Genomic DNA, 26934 nt, shown 5'->3' on the forward strand with positions numbered 1-26934 from the left:
TATGTTTGTGTCATTACGTCTCGAATTGAGTAAATACCAAGAGTTCCCAAAGCACCTATGACAAATAGGCTACCATTTGGGATATTTTTAGAGATAAAGTTTATGGCAGGACCTGTCTCTTAGATTGGGACATCTGGCAAGAAAGTTTAGCAAAGTGAGACAAGTGACCCGACAATTGTTAAAAAGTGGATCAAAGTGAGACAAGTGGCCTCACACTTCTCACTTCAGCTTTTGTGTGGCTCTCCACTTGTCATCATAGCCTTCTCTTTCCATTTTCACTCATGGGAGCCCCAAATCTATAAATTGGAGTTCTCTCCCTTCATTTAAAGTAGGCACTCTTGCTCACACTAGCCTCTACCATGTTGGTTGCATGCATTCTCGTCAAATACTACTTGTGGAGAGTTCCTACACTCCTTCACTCCCCTCAACAGAAGGTTTCTTTATTTCTTTAGCCTCTTGATGGCTGCGCCGTCCCTGTACCGGCTGATTACCGGTACCAACCACTGTACTAGTTGTACCAGCCATTGTACCTGCTATACCAGCCCATGTACTTGCTGTACCATCAGAATGGAGGGCTGTACCAACTGAATGGATAGTTGTATCTGCAGTACCAGCCCATGTACTTGCTGTGTACTAGCTCAATGGAGGGTTGTACCTACTGTTTCAGACTCTGTACGTGTTGTACTAGCCCATGTTATTGTTGTACCGGCTGAATAATGGAGAGTTGTACCTGCTATACCAGCTCTATTTGCGAGACAAGACTTGTGGTTTGGGGAAAGAATCAGTACCCACACAGAGGTATTTGGATTATATTGTTGGCTTGACATTTCTATAGCCTGTGTACCGGCTGAAAATTTTTCTGGGAAGAAGATCCACGAAGAACTAGATACAACTACGAAGGGCTAGATACAAACTCGCCTCATGTACAAGGCGGAGATCAAAAAATCAAAGGGTGGAGAAAGATGCACTTCCCCTCCGGCTGGCCGCTCTATGAGGAGAAGGCTATCTCATACAAGGGGTGGGGGTGCCGGGGCCGCCCGGGGGGGGGGGGGGGGGGTGGGGGGTGGGGGGGGGGGCCACGCGGGGGGGGATAACCACACATGTGGTCTGTAATGCCAAGTGGGATCACTACCTCTATCGGTGCTAGGCCGCCATAGCCTCAAGAAAGCTTCCCACCGCTTCCGCCTGTGGTCAGAGCCACCCTGCAAGTTCCCCCACTAACCGCAGAGGGTATGGATAATGTCGAGCCAAATGCTCTTGATGGACTCCGCAGGCGGATTGTGGGTACCCTTGATGGCTTCACTGCATCTAGCTCGCCATATGTGCCAGGTTGCCATACTATTGCAAATCTCCCATCTCTAGCATGAGCCTGGTCTCTAGTGGTCAGTAGATGGGGCAGTGACTGGTACTGCCGAAATACGGAGGTGAGAGACCTGAAGAGCTAGCCCCCCACCATCCTCCTTATAAGCCTTGACAACCTCAGCCTCTATGGCCCAAGACTATGACACTTGAGCCTATTACTGCCGGCAAGAGCTTCACTGACAGAAATTCAAACTCCTCCCTGCTTCCCCGAGGGGCCGAAAGAGGGAAACCAAAAAGCGACTCTTGCCTGGTAAAATCTTCCCGTAGCGGCAGGTACACCCCTCGGAAAGGTGATGCTCCTAAAGGAAAAGAATGTTGATGGGTCCCCTAGCTATAGCTCCATGAAGCTCTCCTCTGAGGTCGCCTTGCCTCTAAAAGCATTGAGGCCCCCCTAAACCCTGAATGTTTATATAAATCTTTGGGGGAGGTAGAACTATCGGAATTGCTCTCCACTCGAAGAGTCTTGGGCATGGGTTTAGATGGGAAATAATCACAATCAATCCTAGGGCGAAGGCGCACCATCTGGGCGGAGATCCTATCCTCCATGTGTCGCCACTTTGTCCAAGCGCGAGAGTAGGCATACTTTGAACTCCATTGATCACAATGGAGGTATCTGTAAGATGGGGGGAGGGGTACTGCGTTTGAGATATGAAGGAACAGAGAGACCAACACCTCCAAGCTGGAGGCCACCACCTCCCCGTCCTAGTCTCTATGGCCTGAGCCTCCAGGCTCCATCCTAGCCAATGGCTAGAGGAGGGTGAGCATGTTGGTGATGCGAAGATGGTGTGAAAGCTCGACAGCTTGCCCCTAAATGGCAACAACCATCGACTCCGAGTCCCACTCCGTCTTTGGGGCTACACTCAAAGGAAAGGAGGAGATCATCGTGCCACTCTCTAGAGTACAAGGTGTGGAGTGATGAAACACCACATAGATCCAAATGGGAGCTACTATCTCCTCAAAAATATGTCCCTTCCGCAGGCAAACATCGAAAAAAACTGTAATCCACAAGCAGCCCCAAGATCCTAGGGGACCCACCTTCACCAAGGAAGCAACAATGGTCATCTCGACCGGCTCCGAAAATCGGTGAATCAAGCGGCAAACGGAGCTCGCCGGCTGCCTCTACTCTGGGTCAGGTGTTGCTGGAGGGCGATGGGAGTGCTCTGGAGAGGCGGAGGGAGGGGGAAGTGCGAGCTTAGAGGAAGCGAACAGGGTAGAGGAGACTGCTGCGTGGGAAGAGTTGGAGACGAGGATGGGGGAGGAGGAGGAGGAGAGAGGAGGATAGGCGGAGGGGGATGGAGATGGGGAGGCGGAGAGGAAGGAGAAGGGAGCGGCTGGGAGTAATCCATCGGAGAGGGAGGCTACTGGGAGGGCCTCGTCGGGGGTTCAGAGGGGCCAGATGGCCTCACTGGAAATTGAGAGCTGCAAGAGCGACAAGGAAGCAGCTGCTGCCAAACTAGACGGGCCCAACGCTGACAGGTGGGTGCTGTGATAAATGCTCGAAACGGTTCTCCGACAAAACTAAATCCTCCTGTGTACTTTGCTAGCCTGTGCGCGCGCTGCGGCGGCACTCAGCTCTGGCAGTCGGATGACGCCCTGGGCGCGAGCCAACGGTTCTCTCTGCCCCTAGTCAAGATCTGGACAGGGAAACCCATGGGGGCGGGGGGGGGGGGGGGGGGGGGGGAACACGGGAGGTGGTCTCCTATAGACAAGCACCGAGATAAGGCTCTGGTGAGGTGGCCCATCTGCTTGCAAATGAACATTGGCCCAAAAGGCCTGAGTACTCCAATCGCTGAATGATGGGGTTGCCCCGAAGGAAGGGAATAGATATGACATGAGACACCGTCTCCGACGAGGCAATACAAATGCAAAGGGATGGAATCCCAGGCGCCCGTGCGAGAGACGAGGCAACAGTTGGGGGGGGGGGGGGTCCATCACTCTCCCAATGGCTACACCGATCATCGCAAGAAGAGGAAGGTATTCCTTCCTGACACCTGGGAAGTAGACTGTCATTGGGAAGCCTGATACCCTAGCTAGTGGGTCGGACACGGGGTCAAAGTTGTGCTACCACAGTGCAAAGAACACCTAGGCTGTACGCAGTGCAATGAGACTCAGTTGCATAACTCGATCTGACGCCGCTGGCGAGTCAAACTCAACCTGGTAGTAGCCAGGTCCTAGAGGATGAATGCCTATGATCTTTGTAGGCCCACTGATGAGGCTCGCCTGCAAAAGATCTCTGAGTTGTCCGCATGCACGAAGGCTATCAATAATCTTGCATACCAGAGTGGAGGCCTCTAATGATGTAACGGTTGTAGCGAGGAGCTGAATGTCCGCTCAAGAGAAAGATAAGCAAGTAACAGTGGCCTCGATCGGGGTTAACGAAGCAGCTGCCATGGAGTCCTCCTGAGGGTATAGACCAAAAAATGCCAAGACTTGCCGAAAAGATAACGCCCCAAGAACTGAAACAGCTGCCTGTAGAAGGCAGAGGGCCCAAAAAAGGCGGAGGAGAGGCTATGGAGGGGGGAAGGGAGAGACATGAGAGGGGGGCGGAAGGAAGGAGAAGAGGAGGGGGGGGGGGTGGCACAGGCGGGGAACTGGGCGAAGAGGGGGCTAGGGCAAGGCAGGCAAGGGGAAGCGAACGGGAAAAAAGGGGGCGGGGGAGGCGCAGGTAGAAAGGGGAAGGGGAGGACGGCACAGGGAGAGAAGGGGGGAGGCGACACAGAGGAGGGGCAAGTGCAGCAGGGGTAGTGCAGGGAGGAAGGAGGGCAATGTATAGGAGGGGGGGCGATAGTGAGGGGGATTGTAGCAACGGCGAGAAAGGGAAGGGGGAAGCAAGGGCAACAAGCACAAAAGCGAGCAGTAGAAGGGAGGCGGCAGCGGCAGCGGCAGCGGCAGTGCAAAGCCTCCCAGAAGGTGAAAATGTTGTCAAGGATACTGCGCTCCTTGACGAATCTTGTCTGGGTAGCATGAATCATCTCCCCAAGGAAGGGCTGGATCCTCAAACTCAAGGCCTTTGCTAAGACCTTGTAGACAGTATTGAGGATCGTAATAGGCCTCCAATGCCGAATATCATCTGACACTCCCTCCCCCTTGGGGATAAGAAAGATCAAGCCCTCTGAAAAGCTCTGCGGCATGTGTCCATAAAAAAGGCAGGCGTCAATCCGTCCTCCCCAGGGCAACTATGGCGCGGAAGGACCCTCAAAGCCTGAGCAAGCTCATCCTCTGAAAGGGGCTCACCCAAAACTATGCGCATACGGTCTGTGACCCTCCTCTGCACATGGGCCCACACAGTCTGTCTGCAAGCATCACGTGCCTCCGTGGTTGGCTCCGCTGAAAGCAGGTCTCTATAGAACTCATTGGCAATGGCTCTAATCTCCCCGGGCTCAGTGGCTAAAGATCCGTCCTGCCTCCTGAGCTCGCCTGCTCCTGCTCGAGCATGGCGGGGTCCGATAATCTCAAAAAACTCCCCAGTCACTCTATCACCAAGCTGCGTCCACTGAGAGGCCTGGCGATGATAGTAGAACTCATGTCTTTGCTCCTCTGTCTCTCTAACCTCCTGGCGTGCCTGGCTCAGCTGGGACGCCACCCACTCACATGTAGGCAGCTGCTCCTGAAGACGCTAGAGCGAAGCAAGGCTACGTCTCAAGCGACGCTCCCGCTCTCGTGTCTGTCCCAGCCATGTCAAGGCTGTAGCGTGCAAAAAAGAGCTGAGCTTGATGAGTCCCTAGGCGCACTGGCCTACTGCATCTAGGTCAGAGCTCTCGCTATCATGCCATATCCTCTCAATATCCTCAGAAAGACTCGGATCTGTAAGTATCCTCTCTGGGATCCTCAACTGCAAGCTGGTCTCCCGTGTCCTCTCCTCAAGTGTCAAAATAACTGGCGCATGGTCTGAAAAAGAGGTGCCAGCGAGAATGCCAACGAAGCCACCACGCTCCCCGAACCTGTCGCCCACATAGAAGCGATCAATCCGTGATAGATTACTCCCTCCCTGCCGGCAATCTGACCGAGAAAAACTAAGACTGTCCTGAGAGCGGGAGAAAGCCCCATGCTGCCATGCATCAGTGATCCGCAGTGTCATACAGAATCGCTCCCAAGCTGCAAGCTCCGTGCCGTGCACTGTAACATGACTGCCTCCATCGGCCAGGTCCTCAAGCATGTTGAAGTCTCCCCCGACACACCAATGTGCGGCCTCTGGCAATGCATCTGTAACAAGGGTCCAGAAATATGCTCTGGCACTAGCATGGTTGGGCGCATAGACATTGAGCACACCAAAGTGCTCATCGTGCATCCTCAAAATAACATACTGTGCTCTACCAGGCATAATGACCCCGCGATCCACAATGGCCTGCCACCATACATCTGCAATGACCATACATACTCCTCCCTGCCCACCCAAAGGGCCAAAGCCTGCAGACCAAAATGTGTCCCATCTACCAGGCATCACCGAACCATTTCTCCGAATCCTGCTCTCACTCAAATGGTGCTCCTGCATCATCAGAATATCAATATTGCCCCCAACCAAGCATCTCTGAAGCTCCTGCCTCAAGCAACCACGATAACGTACATAGTGTGCTCCGCCAAGGCCCTGCACATTCCATGAGATGATCCTCATGGATGACCTGCTGAGGTGGAGGCTGTCTCAGCCATATGGCGGGCCTTCGCAAGCGGCTTGGATGGAGAGTAGTCCCCATCCGAGCGGGTACGAATTTGCCCACCCGGTGTGCTGCAAGAGTCTCGGACCAGACGCCAGTGGCTGTGTCCCATGGCGACTGCCTCCCGCTCAGAGAGAGCAACCTCATGTATGCATACATAGCCAGGGTCACGTGCTAGGTCTGCCACTATGCGAACCACCAAATGTCGAGTCCCAGAGGCATCCGCACTCCCGGTATCAAAGAAATGTGCCAACTCCCAGAGTCGGCCTATCACGTCTGTCATCTCCAGATCGCTCACATGGTGAGAAAACTCAACTGCCTGAGTCTTCAAAATACTAAGAGCGAGATCCAGAGTCCACTCCCGGTCGCTAGTGCCGCAGAGAGAAAAGGAGAAGGCCACCGCCGCTGAATCAAGTGCCTCCTCCCCTCGGGCCGGGGGTATCACCATAGCAGCTATAAAACGCGTTTTTTATAAAAAATACTCGACGGGACGTTTTTTTGGATAAAAAACATCCTTTTGAAAAAAGACGTGAGGTTTTTTTTTTAATTAAAAAAATTTGCCAGGCTAACGTTTAATGTTACGCCTGGGGTCGGGTCTAGGATAGGCGTCAGCCACTCCTAAGAATAGTAGAGTCGATGTCGATGTTGAGCATGTCTCTACTCCGGATCCCTGCCAGGCCGCTCCCTTGAACTTTCGGGGCTAATTGCCTATGTGCAAGCCAATCTCCAAGGGACCTCGCAAGTCCTAAGCTCAACGTCCCCCATGATACATGTGGTCAGGCCCCCAACATATGGTAATTGGATAAACAGATCAGGGGGTTCCAGATCACTGGCTGTCGAAGATGCTCCTCTAAGGCTACCGAAGCAAGTTGCCGAAGGGCTGGCCTGAGGTGATCTGAAGCTCGGAGTAAACTGGCTGCAAATCTGTCCTCAAGAGCTGGGCTAAATCCGCGGGTCCGCATCTCTGTGAAGATCCATCTGGTACGCTGCGGCCGAGGGCCCCTAGACTCAGGGTGTGGACTGAAATCCTGGCCAAGAGAAAATCCTCCCAAGGCTCACCACCGGAAAAGAGTCCTCTAACAATTAGTTTGTGAAAGGACACTCTATCCATATAACTTTTGTACTTCTATATTATATAGATATGACTCACATGCAAGGGTTGACTTGCAGTTTGTGATCACCACACATTTTATGTCTAGCTCTCTCTCTCTCTCTCTTCTGTGTGAGCTTCTTCTCCCTCCATCTAACCCTAATCTGCATGAAGCATTGCTGTGTGTGAGTGTGTGAGTTCCCCAACAAGTGGTATCAAAGCTGGGCCGCCCCCCTCTACCCATGCAGTTTCTGGCACCGGGTTCCTTTGAAAATCTTGCGTTTTTCCGTCGCGCCAATCCGTCCGACAGTCTTCTCATCTGGTAGTGTCTTCCGTTGGCGCAATCCGTCCGGCAACATCAACGGTTCGTCGCCCGTCATCCCTCGTGCCACTCAGTACAGCCTCCCAAAGGGGTGGGAGCTAGTGGGGAGAGCTCCACCGCCGCCCCGCCCAACAGCGGCGCTCGCAGCATGCGATCGAGGCGGCCAGAGCGCAGGTCCGCCCCAGCTCCGTCTGGTTCTTCCGCCGTCACCGTCCCAACTCTGTCTGGTTCTTCCACCATCACCGTCCCAACTCCGTCGTGTTTCCGTCCCAGCTCTGTCCAATCTGCAGGCTTTCGAGGGTGACGAGGGAATATTCTCAGCAGTGCGTGACGAGAGCGTCACCCACTCCACAGCTTGGGTGCCCGGATCAAAGAAGCTAGGTAATCACCTCCCATGAATGATCTCGGCTTCCCTGTACCAGGTATTTTTATTTCAAACAACAAAAAATATATATATATATATTTGTTGCAGACATTCTCGTGCAAGCTCAGAGAATTTTGGAGGTTTGGCAAAATTCCCCTTTGCATGGAAAATTGCAGGAAGCACGATAAGTAGACTTCTCAATTTGATGCAGAATTGCCAAAAATTGAACATGCTACTTTGGTTGGAATTTGGAGGTTTTTTAAATTAAGTTCAAAATCAACAAATTAAGCCTCTTCTAGTTGCAGAAATTTGGGGCTTTTGTGAAAATTGAGCAATGGACTGCACATTAAAGCAATTGCAGTGCATAAAAATTGGGGCTTTTCAGTTTGGAGCATGTAATTGGGGATTACAGCGATGATTTGTCACATATGTATACACATTGTGTGTAATTGGAAAATTTGGTGCAGATTGGGGATTACAGCGGTGATTTGTCACATATGTATACACATTGTGTGTAATTGAACAATTTGGTGCAGGTTTATACTTGCTTCAGGTTACAGGCAAAAATTTGCACAGGACATTTGGTTGCCTGACAATGCACATTGGTGCTTGGTTTGCCTGCAGGTGTATTTTGCCGACATGGCTAAAAATGCTACAGATGTATTTGGTGTGCTCACCCAGGAGGACAAGTTGGATGGATCAAACTACTCCCTCTGGAGTTTCATGATCCGTAATTTGTTGGTAGCCAAAGGGCTTTAGGGCATCGTGTGTGGTGACGACACATGCCTACTTACCATACAGCCAGCAACGGCCCAAAAGGGAGGTGCTCAAAGAGCTCTTGAAGTAGAACCTGCTCCCACACAAGAGCAGAAGCGATGGGACCCTAGGGATACACATGCCATGTCCTTGATAGCCCTTTCAGTGAAAAGGTCTATTATTCCACACATTCGGTCTGCAAGAAATCGAAGCTTGCATGGGACACATTGGAAGCAAGGTATCTGGTACGCAACGAGGCAAGAGTTGCTTGCTTGAAGAGGCACTTGGATCTTCTTTCTATGGATGAGGGTGACTCCATGTCAGATCATTTCACCAAAGTGAAAGATTTGCAGGAACGATTGCTCAAGATTAATGAGGTTATCCCAGACAGACAACTGGTCACCAACACTCTTCTTTCTTTACCACCTTCCTACTTGTGCTTTCACACACATCTCTCAACCTCTCTATGAGAGGAGGTGGCGATCCCGTCACTATTGAAGAGCTGGTGGGTTTACTCTTGCAGGAAGAGTAAATAAGAACAAACCTATCTAGCAACCGTGGTGGAGACCAAGGCATTTACAACCAAGGTTAAGGATAAAGCAAAGAGCTTTAAGCATGGGGGACAACAGTCTAGTAAGGCTAGTCATGGACAGCCTTCTTCTGGTGGTGAAAAGTCTGACAAAGGGGATGCAAACAAGCCTAAAAAGAAAGACAAATGTAACTACTGCCATAAGCCTGGCCACTACATCAATGAATGTAGAAAGCGGATTGCAAAAGAGAAAGATGCAAGCAATTCAGTAGCAGACTCTTCTGATGACAAAGCACAGCAATCAGCTAATTTAATTCAAGAAGAGTACACTTTTTTGGTCACATGCACTTGTGACACACCAAGTGCTTCAAACAATGATATATCTTGCATTGCATTTGACAGACAGGCTGTATCATGGTATTTTGATAGTGGTGCTTCGAGCCACATCACTTCATGCAAAGATGTATTTCAGCACGTGGTTTATGCTTCAAATGGCCGCACAGTATCATGTGCAGATCATACCACATATCCAGTAAAGGGAATTGGCAATGTCATACTTGTTGCAGCCAATGGTGCCAATATATGTATGACAAATGTGTTGTATGTTCCAGGGATAAATAAATATCTTCTCTCCGTCTCAGCCATAAACGACCAAGGTTAAGGTTGAATTTGAAGATGGGAAGTGTTTGGTAATAGACCCATCAAAGGGTTATGAAATAGTCACTTCCGGACAGCTATGACAAGCGTACTTATGATGCAAATACAGTGGCTGCCCACACTCCTGCTATGCATGATGCAGAGCTATGACATGCTCATTTTGGGCAATTAAATTTTCCGAGTTTGATGCTTTTGCAGAAGCATCATATAGTTGATAATATGCCACCTCTTAAGTCTCCAACAAGACATGTATGTGAGGGGTGTATTTTGGGAAGGATGCATCGAAAACCATTCCCCAAGGATGGAGCTGTTAGAGCTGAAAGTTAATTACAGCTCATACACAATGATGTATGTGGTCTAATGTGGACACCATCCATAGAGGGACATCTTTATGTCGTCGCATTCATTGATGACTACTCTAGGTTTGCTTGAGTTTACCCTTCAAAGCGAAAGCAGAGGTGTTTACATGCTTTCGACACTTTGTAGCAATGTCTGAAAATATGTATGGATGTAAAGTCCAAACACTCCGCTCAGATAGAGGTGGAGAATACGTGTCAAATGCATTCAAGGATTATATGCTTCAAAAGGGCATCAAACACCAATGTATTGTGCCTTATACACCACAACATAATGGTGTAGCTAAGAGGAAAAACAGATCTCTCATGGAGATAGCAAGATGCATGGTGAAAGCACAAAAGTTGCCTCACAATTTTTGGATGGAAGCTATAATGTGTGCAACTCATGTGTTGAACGGGTGTCCAACAAAAGCTTTGAAAACCATAACACCATTTGAGGCTTGGTATAGCCGAAAGCCAAAAGTGGACTATATACGTACATTTGGGTGTTTGGCATATGCACATGTGCCAGCACAACTCGGAACAAAGCTAGATGATAAAGCAATGAAATGCATTTTTGTGGGCTACAACAATGAGAGCAAAGGATACCGTCTTTATATTCCAACAACACGCATGATTTTTGTCAGTAGAGATGTGGTATTTGCTGAAAATTCAGTACAGCCCATGTACAGCTTATATAAAAGTCATGAAACAAGCATACAATACATGTTTGATGGGCTATTACCCATTGCAATTAGGGGGGATTCAGATCAGCCAACCCCTACACAAGAAAATCCTCATGTAGAATGTGTGGAACAGTCAGCAATTCAGCCCCCTTCTATGGAAGAAGTTGAAGATCTTGTCAGGGAAGAGCAAACAGCCATAGACACAGCTAAATCGGTGCCAAGATGGTTGCTGAAAACTTTGCAAGCTAGCAAACTTGCAGCTCCATTGACAGGTAGAACAAGGGCTAGTTCCAGCCATGCATTGAATATGCATCATGGGAGGTCTGCATTAGCCATGGGTAGTCTCTTTGATTTAGAAGAGCCTTCTTCTTATGAAGAAGCACATGAAAATGAGCACTCGGTGCAAGCCATGCAAGATGAAATCTCTTCTATCATGAAGAACAATACTTGGGATCTTGTGGACTTGCCAAAAGGCAAGAATGTCATTGGAACAAAGTGGGTGTACAAAGTCAAAAGGAAGTCTGATGCTACTATTGACAAGTACAAAGCAAGACTTGTGGCTAAAGGCTATTCTCACAAAAAGGGAATGTCATTGGAACAAAGTGGGTGTACAAAGTCTGATGCTACTATTGACAAGTACAAAGCAAGACTTGTGGCTAAAGGCTATTCTCACAAAAAGGGAATAGATTATGAGGAGACTTTTGCTCCTACTTCGAGAATGACTACAATAAGATCAGTGATTGCATTGGCTGCACATAAAGGATGGAAAGTGCATCAAATGGACATCAAAATTGCATTCTTAAATGGGGATTTACAGGAGGAAGTATATGTAAATCAGCCCATTGGTTTTGTAGTTCCTGGTGAGGAACATAAAGTATGCAGGTTACACAAAGCATTGTATGGGTTAAAGCAAGCTCCAAGAGCTTGGTATGATAAAATACATGCTCATCTAACCAGCCAAGGTTATGTGAGTAGTCCAACTGAAAGCACATTGTATGTAAAGAAAACCGGTGCCGATATTCTCATAGTCATCTTGTATGTAGATGACATGCTCATAACAAATTTCAGATTTCAAGGCTGATTTGAAAGCGGAATTTGATATGTCAGATTTGGGGCCTTTAAACTACTATCTTGGCATAAAGTTTATGCATAGAGATGATGGCATTGTTATGCAGCAAACTAAGAACATAAAAAGTTTGCTAAAAAGGTTTCACATGGATGAATGTAAGCCAATTTCTACTCCAGTAGAACCAAGTGTACGGCTTGCTATGCATGATATTGGAGACCTTTTGAATCTTGAGACCGGCATTTACAGCCAGGCAGTGGGATGCCTCATTTACTTGTGTAACACAAAGCCTGACATATCTTTTGGGGTGTCTTTGTTGAGGAAATTCATGCACAGCCCAGGCACAAAGCATTGGCAAGCAATCAAATGCATTTTTCATTATCTTCAGGGTACCCAAGATCTTAGTTTGTTCTATCCCAGGAGGGATAGCTTGCAGCTTTATGCATACAGTGATTCAGATTGAGCTGGTGATTATGATACCAGGCACTCCACCAGTGGGAATTGTTTTTTTCTTGGCAGTTCATGCATATCTTAGTTGAGCAAAAAGCAACCCATTGTTGCCACATCTACTTGCGAGGCTGAGTATAGCTACAGTAGAACGTGTATGGTTAAGGAGATTATTGGCTGATCTTCGTGAGTGTCAGCAAACACACACCACCATTCTCACTGATAACCAGAGTACTATGGCCGTGGCACGAAATCCCGTATTTCATGCACGTACCAAGCACATTGAGATTCATTATCACCATGTCAAAGAGAGGTTACATGCAAGGGAGATTAGTTTATCTTACTGCCCTACACATGATAATGTTGCAGATCTGTTCACAAAGGCTTTACCTCGAGAGAAGTTTGAAGCTTTCCGCAAAGCTTTGGGCTTACTCTCATACAGAGAGTGATCTGCTACCTTGTACAGGTTCACACTTTCACTACAGGGGGGATTTGTAGGCATATACTCACTTATGTAGTGCTACGTGTGAATAGGGCTTAACCGAGGACACTTTTTCCCATGTGGTTTTTTCCCTTGGATATCAAGGGTGAAAGGACACCCTATCCATATAACTTTTGTACTTCTATATTATATGGATGTGACTCACATGCAAGGGCTGACTTGCAATTTGTGATCACCACACATTTTGTGTCTAGCTCTCTCTCTTTCTCTAGCAGGTGACCCCATGGACCCCAACAACTATAGGACTATCAGGATTGGTCACACCTTGGCCAAGATTTATGGTTCGATTTTGGAGCATGAGCTTAGTAGATGTCCGAGGAGCAGAGACTTAGAGCACCGGGGCAGGCAGGCTTTAGGAGAGGGCACTCCATACTAGATCATATCTTTACACTACGCGGGATCATTGAGGAGGGGAGAGCTCACGGGCAATGGATATACTGCTGCTTTGTGGATTTCCGCAAAGCTTTTGACACTGTTCCACGGGCCAGACTAATCAAGAGACTGCAGGATATGGGAGTGCCAACAGAGATGCTGTGGGGGCTCATTACACTCTATGAGTCAGTCACACGCACAGTACGCGCTCCAGGAGGTGACTCAGAGATCATACACATTACTATCAGGGTGAAGCAGGGCTGCCCCTTGTCTCCTACTCTATTCGGTCCATACATTGACGAGATCTCGGATTACATAGACAGACAGGGAGGACCAAGAGCACATTTGGCACGAGTCTTGATACTGATCCTCTTGTATGCAGATGATATTGTTCTTATTTCTGATTCACTAGAAGGGCTGCAGAGGCATTTGGATGCATTACGGGCCTTTTGCGAGAACCGGGACCTTACTGTGAACCTTGGAAAGACCAAGGTCATGATCTTTAACACCTCCTCACAGTGGATAACTAGATTTACAGTACAGTTTACATACAATGGAGAGCCTGTGGAGTATGTTACCTCATATGTATACCTTGGGATCACTTTTGCTGGACCTCAGTTCTCGATGCAGAAAGTGGCCGATGCTAGATTGACGAGGGGATATGCAACCCTTGGCTCGCTAGAGAGGCAATGCTCACAGATACAGTTTCAGGAGCGGAGGACGAACCTTTGGCTATTTGAATTGTATGGTGCCCCCATCTGGGGTCCTAGCTTATACCACAGGAGGAGACAGAGGAGAGAGCCGGCCGAGACAGATACAGAGGAGGTATATGATGGGTGGAAGCCGATGGAGAGGCCCCTAGTGGCGATGATCTCACGCATGATTAGGAGTAAACCAGCATTGCCACATGAGATTGTGCGGCAAGTGGAAGCTCCCATAGCCTATGACAATATGTCATTGTTTGGAATAGAGCCTCTGTGACTATCGGTGCAAGTCCCAACAGAAAGCCGAGTCCACATAATCACATGAGTGGCATCAAATCCTTGGCATATGCAACTGCCATGGACGTCAATCCAAATACATACATAATGAGAAAACACGGGTGGACCAATCGGGTAGCCAAATAGTGACATCCCCCGACTTCTAAACAGTTGTCCACTGCAGATGCATGGCCCCTCTTTCCCGCTTGTGTTCGAGTAACATTCGCTCATGATCAAGCTCTCGTTGGTGCTCTCGACATGCGAAGTCAGCCTAACGTCGATCTTCATCAACCTTACGTTGGGCTTCCTCACGTTCCCGCTTTTTTTCTTTTTCTTGTCTTTTCTTTTCTTCATCTTGAGCTTTCTCTACCCGTCGTTTGGCCTCATCTTCATGTCTTTGTTGTTCCATCTGAAAGAAGAGAGAGATGAAGTCGGGGGAAGCTAGAGTAGTTGGCTTTGTCACGGTGGCCTCTAAGAGTTGGAGACGCTCCATGGAAGTTGGTTCTCAGCTCTGAGTAGAGCTATGGTATCTTCTAATGGTGGAAGAGAAAGATCTCCTTTGGGAGAAGAAGACTCCTCGTGATGATGTGTACTCTCCTCAATAGACATGTTGCTGAGGTCGGTGGTCGTGTCGGAGCGAAGTTGGACCATCTAAGGATGCCCTCACGCTAGGATGCGGTGTGTGTGCACAAGCTAAATCGATACCCATGTAACATGCAGCGGAATATGCATAGATGAAAGGACCCGTCACACATATCTTACACCAGCTTTTGTATCCTGAGTTTCATGAGTCTTTCAATACTATGTATAGATCTCTCTCTCTCTCTCTCTCTCTCTCTCTCTCTCTCTCAAAGTTTGAAGTGATAAAGTGGATTGCTGGTCCCAATTACCCACTGAAGGTCCCTCTCCTATTGCTAGGAGGAGTATTTGCTTTATTTCTTTGAAGAGAATGAATGCGGGACTCACTTTGACGTGAGAATGAACTCAAACGCAAGACCTTCGGAAGACCAAATGATGGGCTAACTACACACTGATATAGAAGCACCAAAGATGACCATCTTGATGCCAATGCACTCTTCCAAAGGGCTATAGGGGGGCTGCAAACTGTAGCTAAGAAAGGGGCTGTTTGGGGACTGCTATAGGACTGAATATGCAAGAGAATAATGGCTATAGATGACTGTATATGCAGGGCTGCAAACTGTGGCTGAGAAAGGGGCTGTTTGGGGACTGCTCTAGGGCTGAATATGCAAGAGAATAATGGCTATAGATGACTGTATATGCAGGGCTGAGTGTGGTGCGTTTGCTGCAAGAGAAGAGATGATGGATGAAGCTGCGTTTTCTGCAAGAGAGGAGCTAAGAGGGAAATGCATCTTCAGCCTTGATGAAGATCTATCGACCGATGCATGAATGAGGGAAACACTTCATACATATAGTCATGAGAGGGCTGGTCACTTTTCTCAAGAGCAAGTCGGCTCGCTCCTTATAATACATGACTTGATAAATAAGCTAATAATGCTAGGCAATGATTTATATGCTTATTCAAAGGGTAGAAATGCTAAGGAAAAGTTCACGTGCACATGAAGTAAATGCTATGCAATGCAGACCATGATCTAAATGCAAACCCTATGGATTCTACTGACTGCTACATGCATGAATGATTCTCTTCAAGTGGGTTAAGAGGACTGGACTAGATTGACCTTAAAGACCTACGTAAACCCTATGGATTCTACTGACTACTACATGCATGAATGATTCTCTTCAAGTGAGTGAGGACTGGACTAGATTGACCTTAAAGACCTACGTAGCTCGTGCCTGACATTGCCCGGACCAGGGCTTACAATGGGGCCACGGCATACGACAAACTCATATCCTAAAAGGGGTTGCTACTGATATGCAAGATGCACTGATGATCAGCCAGCTTGTCACCATGCACTACAGTGCATAGTGGATGTGACAGGTGCATGGTTGATAAATACTTGTTAATGAATTATAAAAGAAGGAAATATGATTCCTATAAGCATAAAGTAATTATTTTCAAGGATGGAAAGAGATATCATGTGATTTTATGCCCACTTGTAACATTGCGTAATCTTTTCTAAATGTCAACTCACTATGACCTGCGTATTTGTGTCGCATCAAAGTGACTTTGAGAGTGGTTGAGAAAAGAAAGATTCTAGTTCTATCGATGTAAAATGTTTGGGTCCCATTAGGAGGACCCGGGTTCAATGCCATCGAGCTGTGCGACGGGGGTACTGTGTTGTGAGCCAATATATATATATATATATATCTTCCCGCAAACACAAAAAATGTTTGGGTCAAAAACATGTAAGTCTAAGCCAAAAAGTATTGTGTTATATATCTTTATGAATTAATGTGTACCCAATGCAATTTTTACATTTGAATCATTGCTGTTCTTCACATTAATATTCTCTCAAAATGATGAGAGTTCATTTATTTTCTACTCTAGCATTATAAATATGTTCATTGTGAGTACTGAATATCACCTTTTATGTGTATTGCCATTTCTCCACCGCAACTTCGATCCCTCCCTCTCACGAGCACCCAATATGGAATACTCTAAGGAGCTTGCAATCCAAGGCATTATTGATATGCTTGTTTACCAGAACATTCTATTGCAACAGTTCCCTCTATCTCTCCCTCCGTACTCTCTCACACACACGCACATACTCTCTCACTCTCATACATCCTCTCTTGCACGTTCTCACATACCCATATACCCTCTCATACACGATCACACACACTTTCACTCCTTATATCCCAAGGCTTGTGCTTTCTGTTATGTGGGATTAATCACTCTTTCATGCCACTCCTCCTTCCCCCACAACCCGAAAAAATTTTACAAGCATTACAGACTACCTATGTGGTTATTTCCCCCTCCTCCTCCCATTGTATAAGACAGCCTTCTCCACCTAGAGGGGCCAGCCGAAGGGGAAGTGCATCCTCCTCTTTGTTCATCTTGACTCACGTTTCCACGGATTTAAACTTGGTCATTTTGGCTCTTTTTCTTGGTACTAATAGAAGGATCTTTTTCTTGGAAAAAAACATGATAGTTCTCACAGCCTATGAAGTGGAGAAGAATTGGCATAATGCCAATCAAGGAACGGGTGGCCGACTTGAGCACAGTAGGAGTTTTCTGTAAGCTGGCACAAGTAACAAAGCAGGAGGGACAGGGAGAAGGGCTGGAAAAGAGGCAAAGAGGAGTGGAAGAGGAAGGCAGGCAGGATGAATACAAAGGACAGGCGCAGAAGCTAGGTTAGAAGGCGGGCAGGAGCACTGGCAGGCAGGAGAGAAGGTGGGCAAGAGAGGAGGGATGGCAAGAAATGAGAAGGCGGGCAGCAAGTGGAAGGTGCTCACGACCAGTGAGGGGAAGTGCGCAGCAGTACAGGGAGCTTCGCTCTCGATTAGGATGTTTTCTTTCTTGATGGCTTGGACACCCATATAATGGTAATACCATCGTAGTACCCTTCAACATTCAGAACGCTGTTAGGCACCCATCTTGGGGGGCTGTTGAGGGAGAGGGATCGTTTTGCTTGCTTGGCCACCCAAATGAGAGTATTACCTTCATAGTATCCCTGTGCTTCTAGCAACCTTGCCGGTACCCACTATGAGGGTTGCTGCGTGGTTGGTCAATTTGCCTTGGTTTCTATCCCTTGGTTTGGTTCTTCTTCTTCTTGGGCTGTTTGTCTAACTTCTTCTTCCTCTTGGGCTGTTTGTCTAACTTCTTTGGGAGTCTTTGTAATCTAGATGCTGGGCAAGCTGATAAAAACGATAGACAATCCAAATGCTTTCAAATGACGGCATCGTGAGCCTTACTATGTATCCCACAAGGATCTGCAGTAAGTTTTGTTCCGAAATTTTTCAAACGATGAGCATTACTTTAAAGATCATGTATTCTTGATCCAATAGTCACCCATAAAATTTAAATATGGTTCTACTTCTTTTCAATGCATCACCAGCTTACCAAAGGTAGTCAATACCAAGTCAAAAGCAGCTACACAGTCAAGTAATCTGCCTGAAGAACCTTTGCGCCTTACTCATTTTTTCTCGATGAAGTAAAAGATCCTGCATTCAGTGCAAATGCTTAATACCAATGTTTATCAGGATGATAGTCTTTTACTAGGCGTGGTGACAGTACTCTGTGAAAACCAAAGACAAGAACATTGGTGCAACAAAACATAGAGCTCGCCCACGGGGAACAATATAAAAAGTAAACATGTCTAGTGATGAACATGCTTACCTTGTCCACTCGAATACTTGCCCCTCGTGTCTTCCACATTTTGCACATCAACATTTAGAGTAATTGTTGGTGGCGATTGAGGGAGTGACGTATTGGGAGAGATATTAATTGTAGGTGTTGTTCTTGGTGCTTGTAAGTGTAAAGAAAAAGGTGAGTCTGCCATCGGAGTAGGCTGAAAAGATGCAATAGGTGAAGTCAATGCAGGAGTATGCTGGAAAGATGACAGAGGCGAAACTGTTGCTGTTGGCACGGATGATGAAAGGGGTGACAAAGGCGACCTTCCTCCAAGTGGTAACATGTTCACTTTTATCCTGGAAAATGTATGTTCTGGTTAGAAGACACAAACCATCAAAGATTGGAAAATAGAAGCAAATCCTTGAAAAGTTAGAAACATATGAGAATAATGACAATACTTGTTGTGAACATCTATGTATTCGTCAGTCTCATCTAAAATTTCCTCCTGCAACAATCACTTCAATTGTCAGCAACATCCATCTAAATATGCATCCTTGATGCACTTGCACTTGATATCCAAACAAACAGAGCAGCTCAAGAATTAAAAATAACTGAATCATTCTTACTAAAAACACGGATGTAAATCGAACACAGAGGCCAATGACAACAAAAAGTGTTAAGGTACACCTTACATGAGTATGGCTCTACCACCAAAAATAAACATAGAGTGCGGTAAGTGCACATGCAAATATATAGTGCAGCTAGCACAAATGCATACGTAGCAGCCAAATTTGAACATGCTTAAGTCCACTTCCCACGGCAGTCTTCACACAGTATACCTGAATCTGGCACTTACGATAAGCCTTGTTTCAGAACCCTTGACTCATTCTGCACTAAATGGAATCTCCTATTATGTGAAATCCAGTTTGAAAGAGCCCTTTTTTGAGGCACAAGCTGTGCCTCTTTCCACTCGTTGCCAGTTTTGCACACTTCTTCTCGCCATGAGGGCTGTTCTGTTAGACACCACTTGACTCTCCTTGTCTTCCACAACCTACAATTTTCCTCTACCCTCCAAAAATTTGAATTGTGTTTTAGTTACCACATTGGGTTCATGAAAGTGACTGGGAAACTTCAGCAACACAAATGAATAGCTTGTAGCAGCAGGTATTGGTCAATGTCAATACGTTAGCAAGAATAGAGTATGTGCTGGAGCCTTTACAAGGTCTTGACCTTGCGAAGTGATTACACTTACAGATTTTGGCCAGCCACTAGAGTTCCAGTTGCACGAGGAAGAAAATGTGTAGCTCAGTGGCCTATTATGCAATCTACTCTGGAAATCATGGAGCTGGACTAGCCTACCCTCACTTTCAGTCATGACGATCACCCTGGGATATGTAAAGTGTTGAGCTACCACTCACAGATTGACCATAGATGCTAAATCAAGGAGTTAGACCAGTCTACCCAAACTAGCTTGTTGTGAGGGCATAGTGGTTCGAACGTGGTGTAAAGCGAGTTTTGTAAAAGCTTTTGTTTGTCTCTGCAGACCAGAAAGTAAGCTTGCAGCACTTGCTGGTGACTCTACAAGTAGGTGGAGAAAATTACCTTCTGCCCATCTGGTCTAAAGGCTCAGCCTGTGTGGTTGTAGATGAAAAGTGTGAATCTCTTCATACTGAGCCCCTCGGTCTTGTGTGCAATGTGCTGCAAGTTTAATATTTGGTGCAGGTGAAGCTCTTCTGTGGGGCTTATAAGTCAAAAGCAATGTAGTTAAGACCTTGCACATATATCGACGAAATATTCAGGTTATTTATATACCTAGATGAATCCAGGAACAAGCCCAAATTCACCTTTTAGGAACGTGCATATTATATACTCATGGCAGTCAACCCACAAGACTATATGACTATCAACTCCATTATGCATAGTATGGACTAGATACTACGACATCCCCACTAACGTCATCAGTGCCCAATAGTGGGTGTAGAACTCTGTATCAAGATATGCTCTCACACACACAGACACACACACACATAAGAGCATATATTCACACAAAGGCCTTCATACTGAGTTTCTGTCAAATCTCCAGAGATGCAAGGCAGACTCCGCCATAATGAAGCCTAGCACTAAGGGAAGTAGCAAATAGAAAGAATTAGTACAGCAAATAAGTAGTTGATAGGGCAAATGCACCGCTAAAGATAGAAAGAATAAGCACAATACTGGCCGCAACCCGGACGAAAAATTCACAATGTGAAATCTGCATGTCCGCTAATACCGCTGAATTATATACCTAGATGAATCAAGGAACATGCCCAAATTCACATTTTAGGAATGTGCATGTTATATTCAGGTTATTTCCCCAACTTTGCACTTTGCATAGACCACGTGATGACATGTCACCCAGCATGCAAGAGCAGGTGCAGGTTTATTGAAAGACTTCACACATGCTTTAAAAAGACCTTGGACATATTTTGACGATATGTTCAGGTTATTTCCCTGACTTTGTGCACTTTGCATTTGTGATGACATGTCACCCAGCACCCAAGAGCAGGTGGAAGACTTCACACATGCTTAAACTCAAAACACAAAATTTCAGAAATATGCTTGAACCCCACAAAAGGTTGTGCCAAACACAAATATACTTAAGAACCCACGAATGCAAGACCACCACCTTAGCAAACAGGCATACCATGATTTAAGCATACTGAACAGAATAGCAAAAGCAAGAATACCCCATTCAAAAATAGACATCCATACCTGTAAAAGTTCCTCAATGACGTCTTCCATTGTGATGATCCCAATAACCTCCTCATCCTGAGGAAAACTTGGAATAAACTGCTCGCCAATATCCAGAAGATCCCCTTGACCAGTGCGCTCCCACTTTTTGTTTCTTTGGCTTGGATTTTCTGCTCCCCCTTCACCGTCTTTTCTAGATATTGTAAGAGCAGACGCATTCAGTAGGTTTCGCTTCACCAACACTACATTCCCAGGATCAGCCAGATTCTCGCCTTCAGAAACGTCCACTGCTACCGCCATGGGTGGGCCTGTCCAATCATTTGTAACTGAGTTACATGCCACTTTGTATCACCAATGTTTTTTTATGTGCTACCATTGTTTCATAGACATCCTCTATGTGCATTAATTTTTTCTTCCTTATCAGAGATTCAAGAGTCAAACACCTCAGAAATAAATTTGATTTCACAAACAATTAAATCAAATCGAAAGACAAAGAAGACGCTGTTATCAAGGACCCAGGCAACCCCATCACACCTTGCACAACTTTGGCCTCTATGGGTTTCTTGTTCCTGGAGCTGCCCATTCTCCTGTCTACCTGCCCCTTGAATTCTTTACTCCTGTTGATAGCATCCAGCTTCTCTTGACTATATCTTACAACTGCTGCCATATGGCTGTGTCCCTTCTGGAATTCATTCAGAATGTCATATAATGGCATGTTCTCTTCAACCCTACAAAGATAGAAAATAACAACAATTAAGAACTTGCAAAACTATACCAATAGCTCAAAAATATCAGGAAAAACACTCAAAAATAGTATCATCAATATCAACTTTTGCTCATTTTGACAAGATTAAGACTTTGCTTTCAACTAATACGTGCAATATTTCAGGTGTCTAAAAAACGATGGTAAGAATACAATGGCAACAAAGCACCTTGGAATTTTCCGTATGGTAGCATGCTGCCTCACTGGCATCTCCTCTTCAGGGCGAGTTGTGAGTAGGTTCTTTACCTACAAAAAGTTGCAGCTCATGTATCATCAATGCAAAGAAAATAAGGTAAGACAAATGTGTAAGAGTATGAGCCAAAGGAAGATAGATAACCAGGCTATTTAACAGATTGGAGAAATAACTGTAGCATCAGACTTCCCAAGGTCAAAAAGCTGTTTAAGAAGCTTACATGTCAATAGAGCTGCTACACACTCAGCCTCTGATGAGAAAATTTTGTTTCTGATAATCTTCATTTGTGGATTTACTAAATTATAAACCTAGCTGTAGGAAATTGCCGCCGGATTTGTAGCCCAAAAGTAGGTGGTCTCATCCAGGATTTTGTGGGTTGGGGGGGGGGAGTGGAGGGGGGGGGGGGGGGTGTCGTGGGTTCAAAGGCACCACCGCCTGACGGGCAGGTTTCCAGACCACCTAAATGTGGGGCTCTCTGCGCGCCTACTACAGGGCGGGGAAAATGTTAACTAATGAAGGATGCTGTAGACATTTATGTCACAAGCAGTGATGTATGTGAGCACACTTAGTTGGCCGGGGCACTTTTTCCCTCACTAGAAGGTGTTTTTCCCCTGTGCATATGTACACCCCCTTATCCACTTATGAGGTGTACTTTATTTTTAGTACTTGGGCACATTTCCCTATCATTCAATCTATGTTGAGTTGTGTGCCTTTCACTCTCTCCCCCGAGACTATCACTCTATATGTGTGTGCTTTGCTGTTGCAAACCCTAGCCCTAAATCTGCAGGTCATCCAACATTTGGTATCGCTTGTCTGCATTAGGGTTTCAGATTTTTCCTCAATTTGCTCTAATTGCATCTTCAGCTGGCTGCTCTCCATTTTCAGCTCATTTGCTGCACACAGGTACACTACAGACTGCAGCCCGTTTTTGCATTTCTTGCCTATTTTGTCGCCTTCCTTGGCTTCAAAGGAAGCCTACTAGGCTTCTTATAGGCCCCGGCAAGGGTTTCCATTTGAAAACCCTATTCTTGGTGTCGTCCAAGGCGAATTTTCAGCCCACACAGCAATATTGACAGCACTCAAATTTTCGAAGAAGATTTCTACCTGTTTTTGGGATTGCACCACGAAGCCACATACACATAGCAACTCGCCTAGCATCTAATGTGATTTCTGCCATTGCCGCCCAAATTTTGGCGGCTCAGCCAAATTCAGCCACCAGGGCTGCGCCACCTCTACAAAGCCGGATTTAAGGAATAAACTTTTTTATATCATAGTGTTGCTCATCGCCCCCCAAGTCTCCCGATACAAAGAACACATAAATCAGAGTTATGGAGTCTTCGGGCTACCTTCTCGTGGTGACGGCATTGACATTCAACACCTTTATCACTCTCAAATTCAACATTCTTCCATCAACAACTCTCATTTCAGATACTGTCTATACCCCTTTCTCTTGTCATTTCAGTACATTTGCACGTCCTTCAATCAATGGTACACTTGGCACCTTCCTTGGCTGCCATTCACTGTACATTGGGTGTATCTATAATACATTGGTGTGGGGTGGACAAGGGACATGGCTAGCAATGATGTATTTGGGATGTTGTGAGTAGAGGAAAAGTTGGATGGCACCAACTATCCTCTCTCGTCATATATGATGCGTCGTATATTGGTTGCCAAAGGGCTATGGAATGTGGTTGTTGGCATTGAGGCATGCCCTGCCTCGCCAATACAGCAACAGGCTGTAGCAACAAGTGGTCCACATAGAGGGCTCTAATGTCATAGCTGCACAAGCTACTCCTACTCCAGAGCAGGTCAGATAAAATGACCGAGATGCACAAGCGTATACTTTGCTTGCTTTGTCTATGAAGCGGACCATTATTCCGCACATTCGTTCATGCAAGACTATCAAACAGGCTTGTGATGCACTTGTAGTGCTTTACCAGGTGCGTAATGAGACATCTAAATTTTTGCCAAAGTTTTGCCTCTACCATTCCGCTCATGATGAAGGGTAATCCTAGTGCCCTCTCTTTTGATGAGCTGGTTTCTGTGCTCTTACAAGAAGAGCAATCACGGCAAAACAAGTCTATCTTGTGTTGGGGACCAAGCTTTTGCTGTCAATCAAAAAGGGGAAGGCAAAGCTTCTTCATAGGGTGGCTACAAGCCAAAGTCAAATTCAGCCCAGTCTTCTAGCAAGGTTGCCGAGAAAGGGAGCGAGAAGCCAAAGAAGAAGGGTAAATGCAACTATTGCCGCAAACCTCGGCATTACATCAATGAATGCGAGAAGAGCCTAGAGAAGGAAAAGAAGAAAGATTTAGGCATGTTTGTGGCTAATGCATCAGCACCTAGCGCTAAGGAGGAGTCGCTAGTTATGCACATGATGATTGGGCTGTTAGTGTGCATTGTAAATACGATCATTCTAAATATAATGTATGCTTATCAGTAACAGAGGCACATGTTTGGTACTTTGACATGGTGCTAGCAAGCACATTACTTCTCAAAGTGGTTTGTTTGTCTCCCTTGAGTCTGCTCCTCATGGAGGTACAGTCACATGTGCAAACAACTCTTGATATCTAGTGAAAGAAGTTGGAAGGGTTGGACAATCACTCTCTCCAACTCTTGTTTATACCTGGCATTAAGAAGAACTTGCTATCATTCTATGCCATTGCTAGAGCTTGTCTAGTTGTCAGATTTATAGATGATAGATGCACAGATCATGATCGGAGTGATGGTGATACCATCGTTGCTACTGGTACATTATGTTATGGCCATTATAGACTGGATGAATGAGAGGTTGTTACAAGACGCTTATTCACTTACTGCCACATGTGCTATGAGTGATGTGGAGCTATGGCATGCCCGCATTGGCCTCTTCAATTTTGGCAATTTGTTGAACTTTAAGAGGCAAGAAATGGTGTCAAAGTTGCCCCAACTTAAGGCCCCCATCAAACATGTATGTGAGGGGTGCATTTTGGGCAAGATAAAATGGGCATCATTCGTAAAGGATGGATCAATAAGGGCTGTCCAAAAACTACAGCTTTACACAATGATGTATGTGGTCCTATGAGAACACAATCTATTTGGGAGATACCTCTATTTTGTGACTTTCATCGATGACTACTCCAGGCATGCCTGGGTGTATCCCTTGAAGCAAAAGTCAAAGGTTTTTACATGCTTTAGACACTTTCTTTCTATGGCTGAAAATGTGCAAAGTTGGTATCCTTTGTAAAAATCGAGGAGGGCGGAGTATATGTTGAAAGAGTTTACTGCATATATGTCTGAGAGAGGCATAAAACACCAATGTATGGTGCCTTACACACCTCAGCAAAATAGTGTGGCAAAGAGGAAAAGCAAGCCTCTTATGGAGATGGCACATTGCATGGTGAAGGAGCAAGATTTACCTCACAGTTTTTGGATGGAGGCCTTTGCGCCACTTATGTGCCCAACACGTGCCCCACCAAAGCCTTGCAAACATTGACGCCTTATGAAGCTTGGAATGGCAAGAAGCCCTCAGTGGCTCACATGCATGTGTTTGGGTGTCTTGCTTATGCTCTTGTGCCTGAGCAACACCGCAATAAGCTTGATGAGAAGGCGGTAAAATGCATTTTTGTGGGATACGGTTCGGAAGGCAAGGGGTATAGACTCTACCATCCGGCTACAAAATGGATTTTGGTGAAGTAGAGATGTGGTTTTTGTGGAAAACTCGGTTCAACCCATGCTTTCATGCAAAAAACTACAAGTTGAATGATTGCACAATCCTTGAACAATCCAAGACAGCCATATGTGGAGCATTCTAGTGCTCAACGGGGTGTTGAAATTCAGCCCCCAAATCAGCCCACTTTGGCTGAGATTCAGCCCATTTTATAGCCCAAAGATCAGGCCATAGGTGAGGCTATTATGGATGATGCAATGAATGAGGAAGTGACAACCATTCAAGCATCTAAATGGGTGCCACGATGGTGGTTGGATATGCTGCGTGATAGCAAGATCATAGGTCCTCTGTCCAACAAGACATGTGCAAGTTCTCATTATGCATCTGGATATTATGTTGATCATGCTCTCATTGCCACCACTTGCAATGACAAGGAACCTGTTTCCTTTGAGGAAGCATTGGAAGATAATCAATGGATGCATGCCATGCAAGATGAGTACAACTCAATCCTCAAGAATGACACTTGGTATTTGGCTGGTTGTCTCATGCAAGAAAGCCATTGGTACGAAGTGGGTTTACAAGCTCAAGCATAAGGCAGATGGTAGCATTGACCGCTACAAGGCAACGCTTGTTGCAAAGCGTTATGCTCAACAGAAGGCCATCAATTATGATGAGACATGTGCTCCCACTTCTTGTATGACTACCATTGGGGTGTATTATTGCCATCTATGACTACACATCATTGATCAGTTGGATATCAAAACCGCCTTCCTCAACAGTGATTTGCATGAGGAGGTTTATGTATCTCAGCCTCGTGGTTTCTTTCAAAAGGGTCAGGAGAACAAAGTGTGTAGGTTATGAAAAACTTTCTATGGCCTTAAGCAAGCTCCTTGTTGGATGATCTGCTACTCACAAGCCCCAATATTGACCAGATTTCAGCCTCCATGGCTGAATTACAGGCATCTTTTGACATGTCAAATATGGGACCGTTGCATCACTATTTGGGCATTCAGTTCTTAAAACATGATCATGGGATTGTCATGATGCAATCCAAGTACATATAGAGACTGCTTAAAAGGTTGATGATTGTAAGCATGTGTCTGCACCAGTTGAGACAGGTGCTAGGCTTAGCATTCAAGATTCTAGAGAGCCCTTTGATCGGTCTTTATATTAGCAAGCTGTTGGATGCTTGATCTACTTAATACGTAAGCAATACGCGGCCAGACATTCAATATGGGATGTCACACTTGAGTAGATTAATGCATTGCC

At 46.0% G+C, this 26934-nt stretch overlaps 1 protein-coding gene across 8 annotated transcripts in view; it reads right to left on the reverse strand.

The window, feature by feature from the left end:
- LOC147642400 (DUF21 domain-containing protein At2g14520-like) overlaps nt 1-26934 on the reverse strand; it is an 89409-nt gene that overhangs the window by 13729 nt on the left and 48746 nt on the right. For 6 of the 8 annotated variants that reach the window (XM_086806068.1, XM_086806076.1, XM_086806099.1 and 3 more), the window contains 6 exons: nt 21996-22072; nt 21598-21791; nt 21085-21371; nt 18792-18838; nt 18379-18689; nt 18103-18203 (listed from right to left, as the gene is read on the reverse strand). In XM_086806068.1, the coding sequence (XP_086662194.1) occupies nt 18172-18203; nt 18379-18689; nt 18792-18838; nt 21085-21371; nt 21598-21791; nt 21996-22072 (948 nt within the window). In that variant the 3' untranslated portion in view covers nt 18103-18171. The remainder of the gene's footprint in view (nt 1-18102; nt 18204-18378; nt 18690-18791; nt 18839-21084; nt 21372-21597; nt 21792-21995; nt 22073-26934) is intronic. The other 2 variants (XM_086806116.1, XM_086806109.1) reach the window with 1 other exon arrangement.

Source organism: Cibotium barometz, chromosome 1, assembly GCF_041138505.1.
Source record: "Cibotium barometz isolate CiBa-2024 chromosome 1, ASM4113850v1, whole genome shotgun sequence".
Taxonomy (NCBI): Eukaryota; Viridiplantae; Streptophyta; class Polypodiopsida; order Cyatheales; family Cibotiaceae; genus Cibotium; species Cibotium barometz.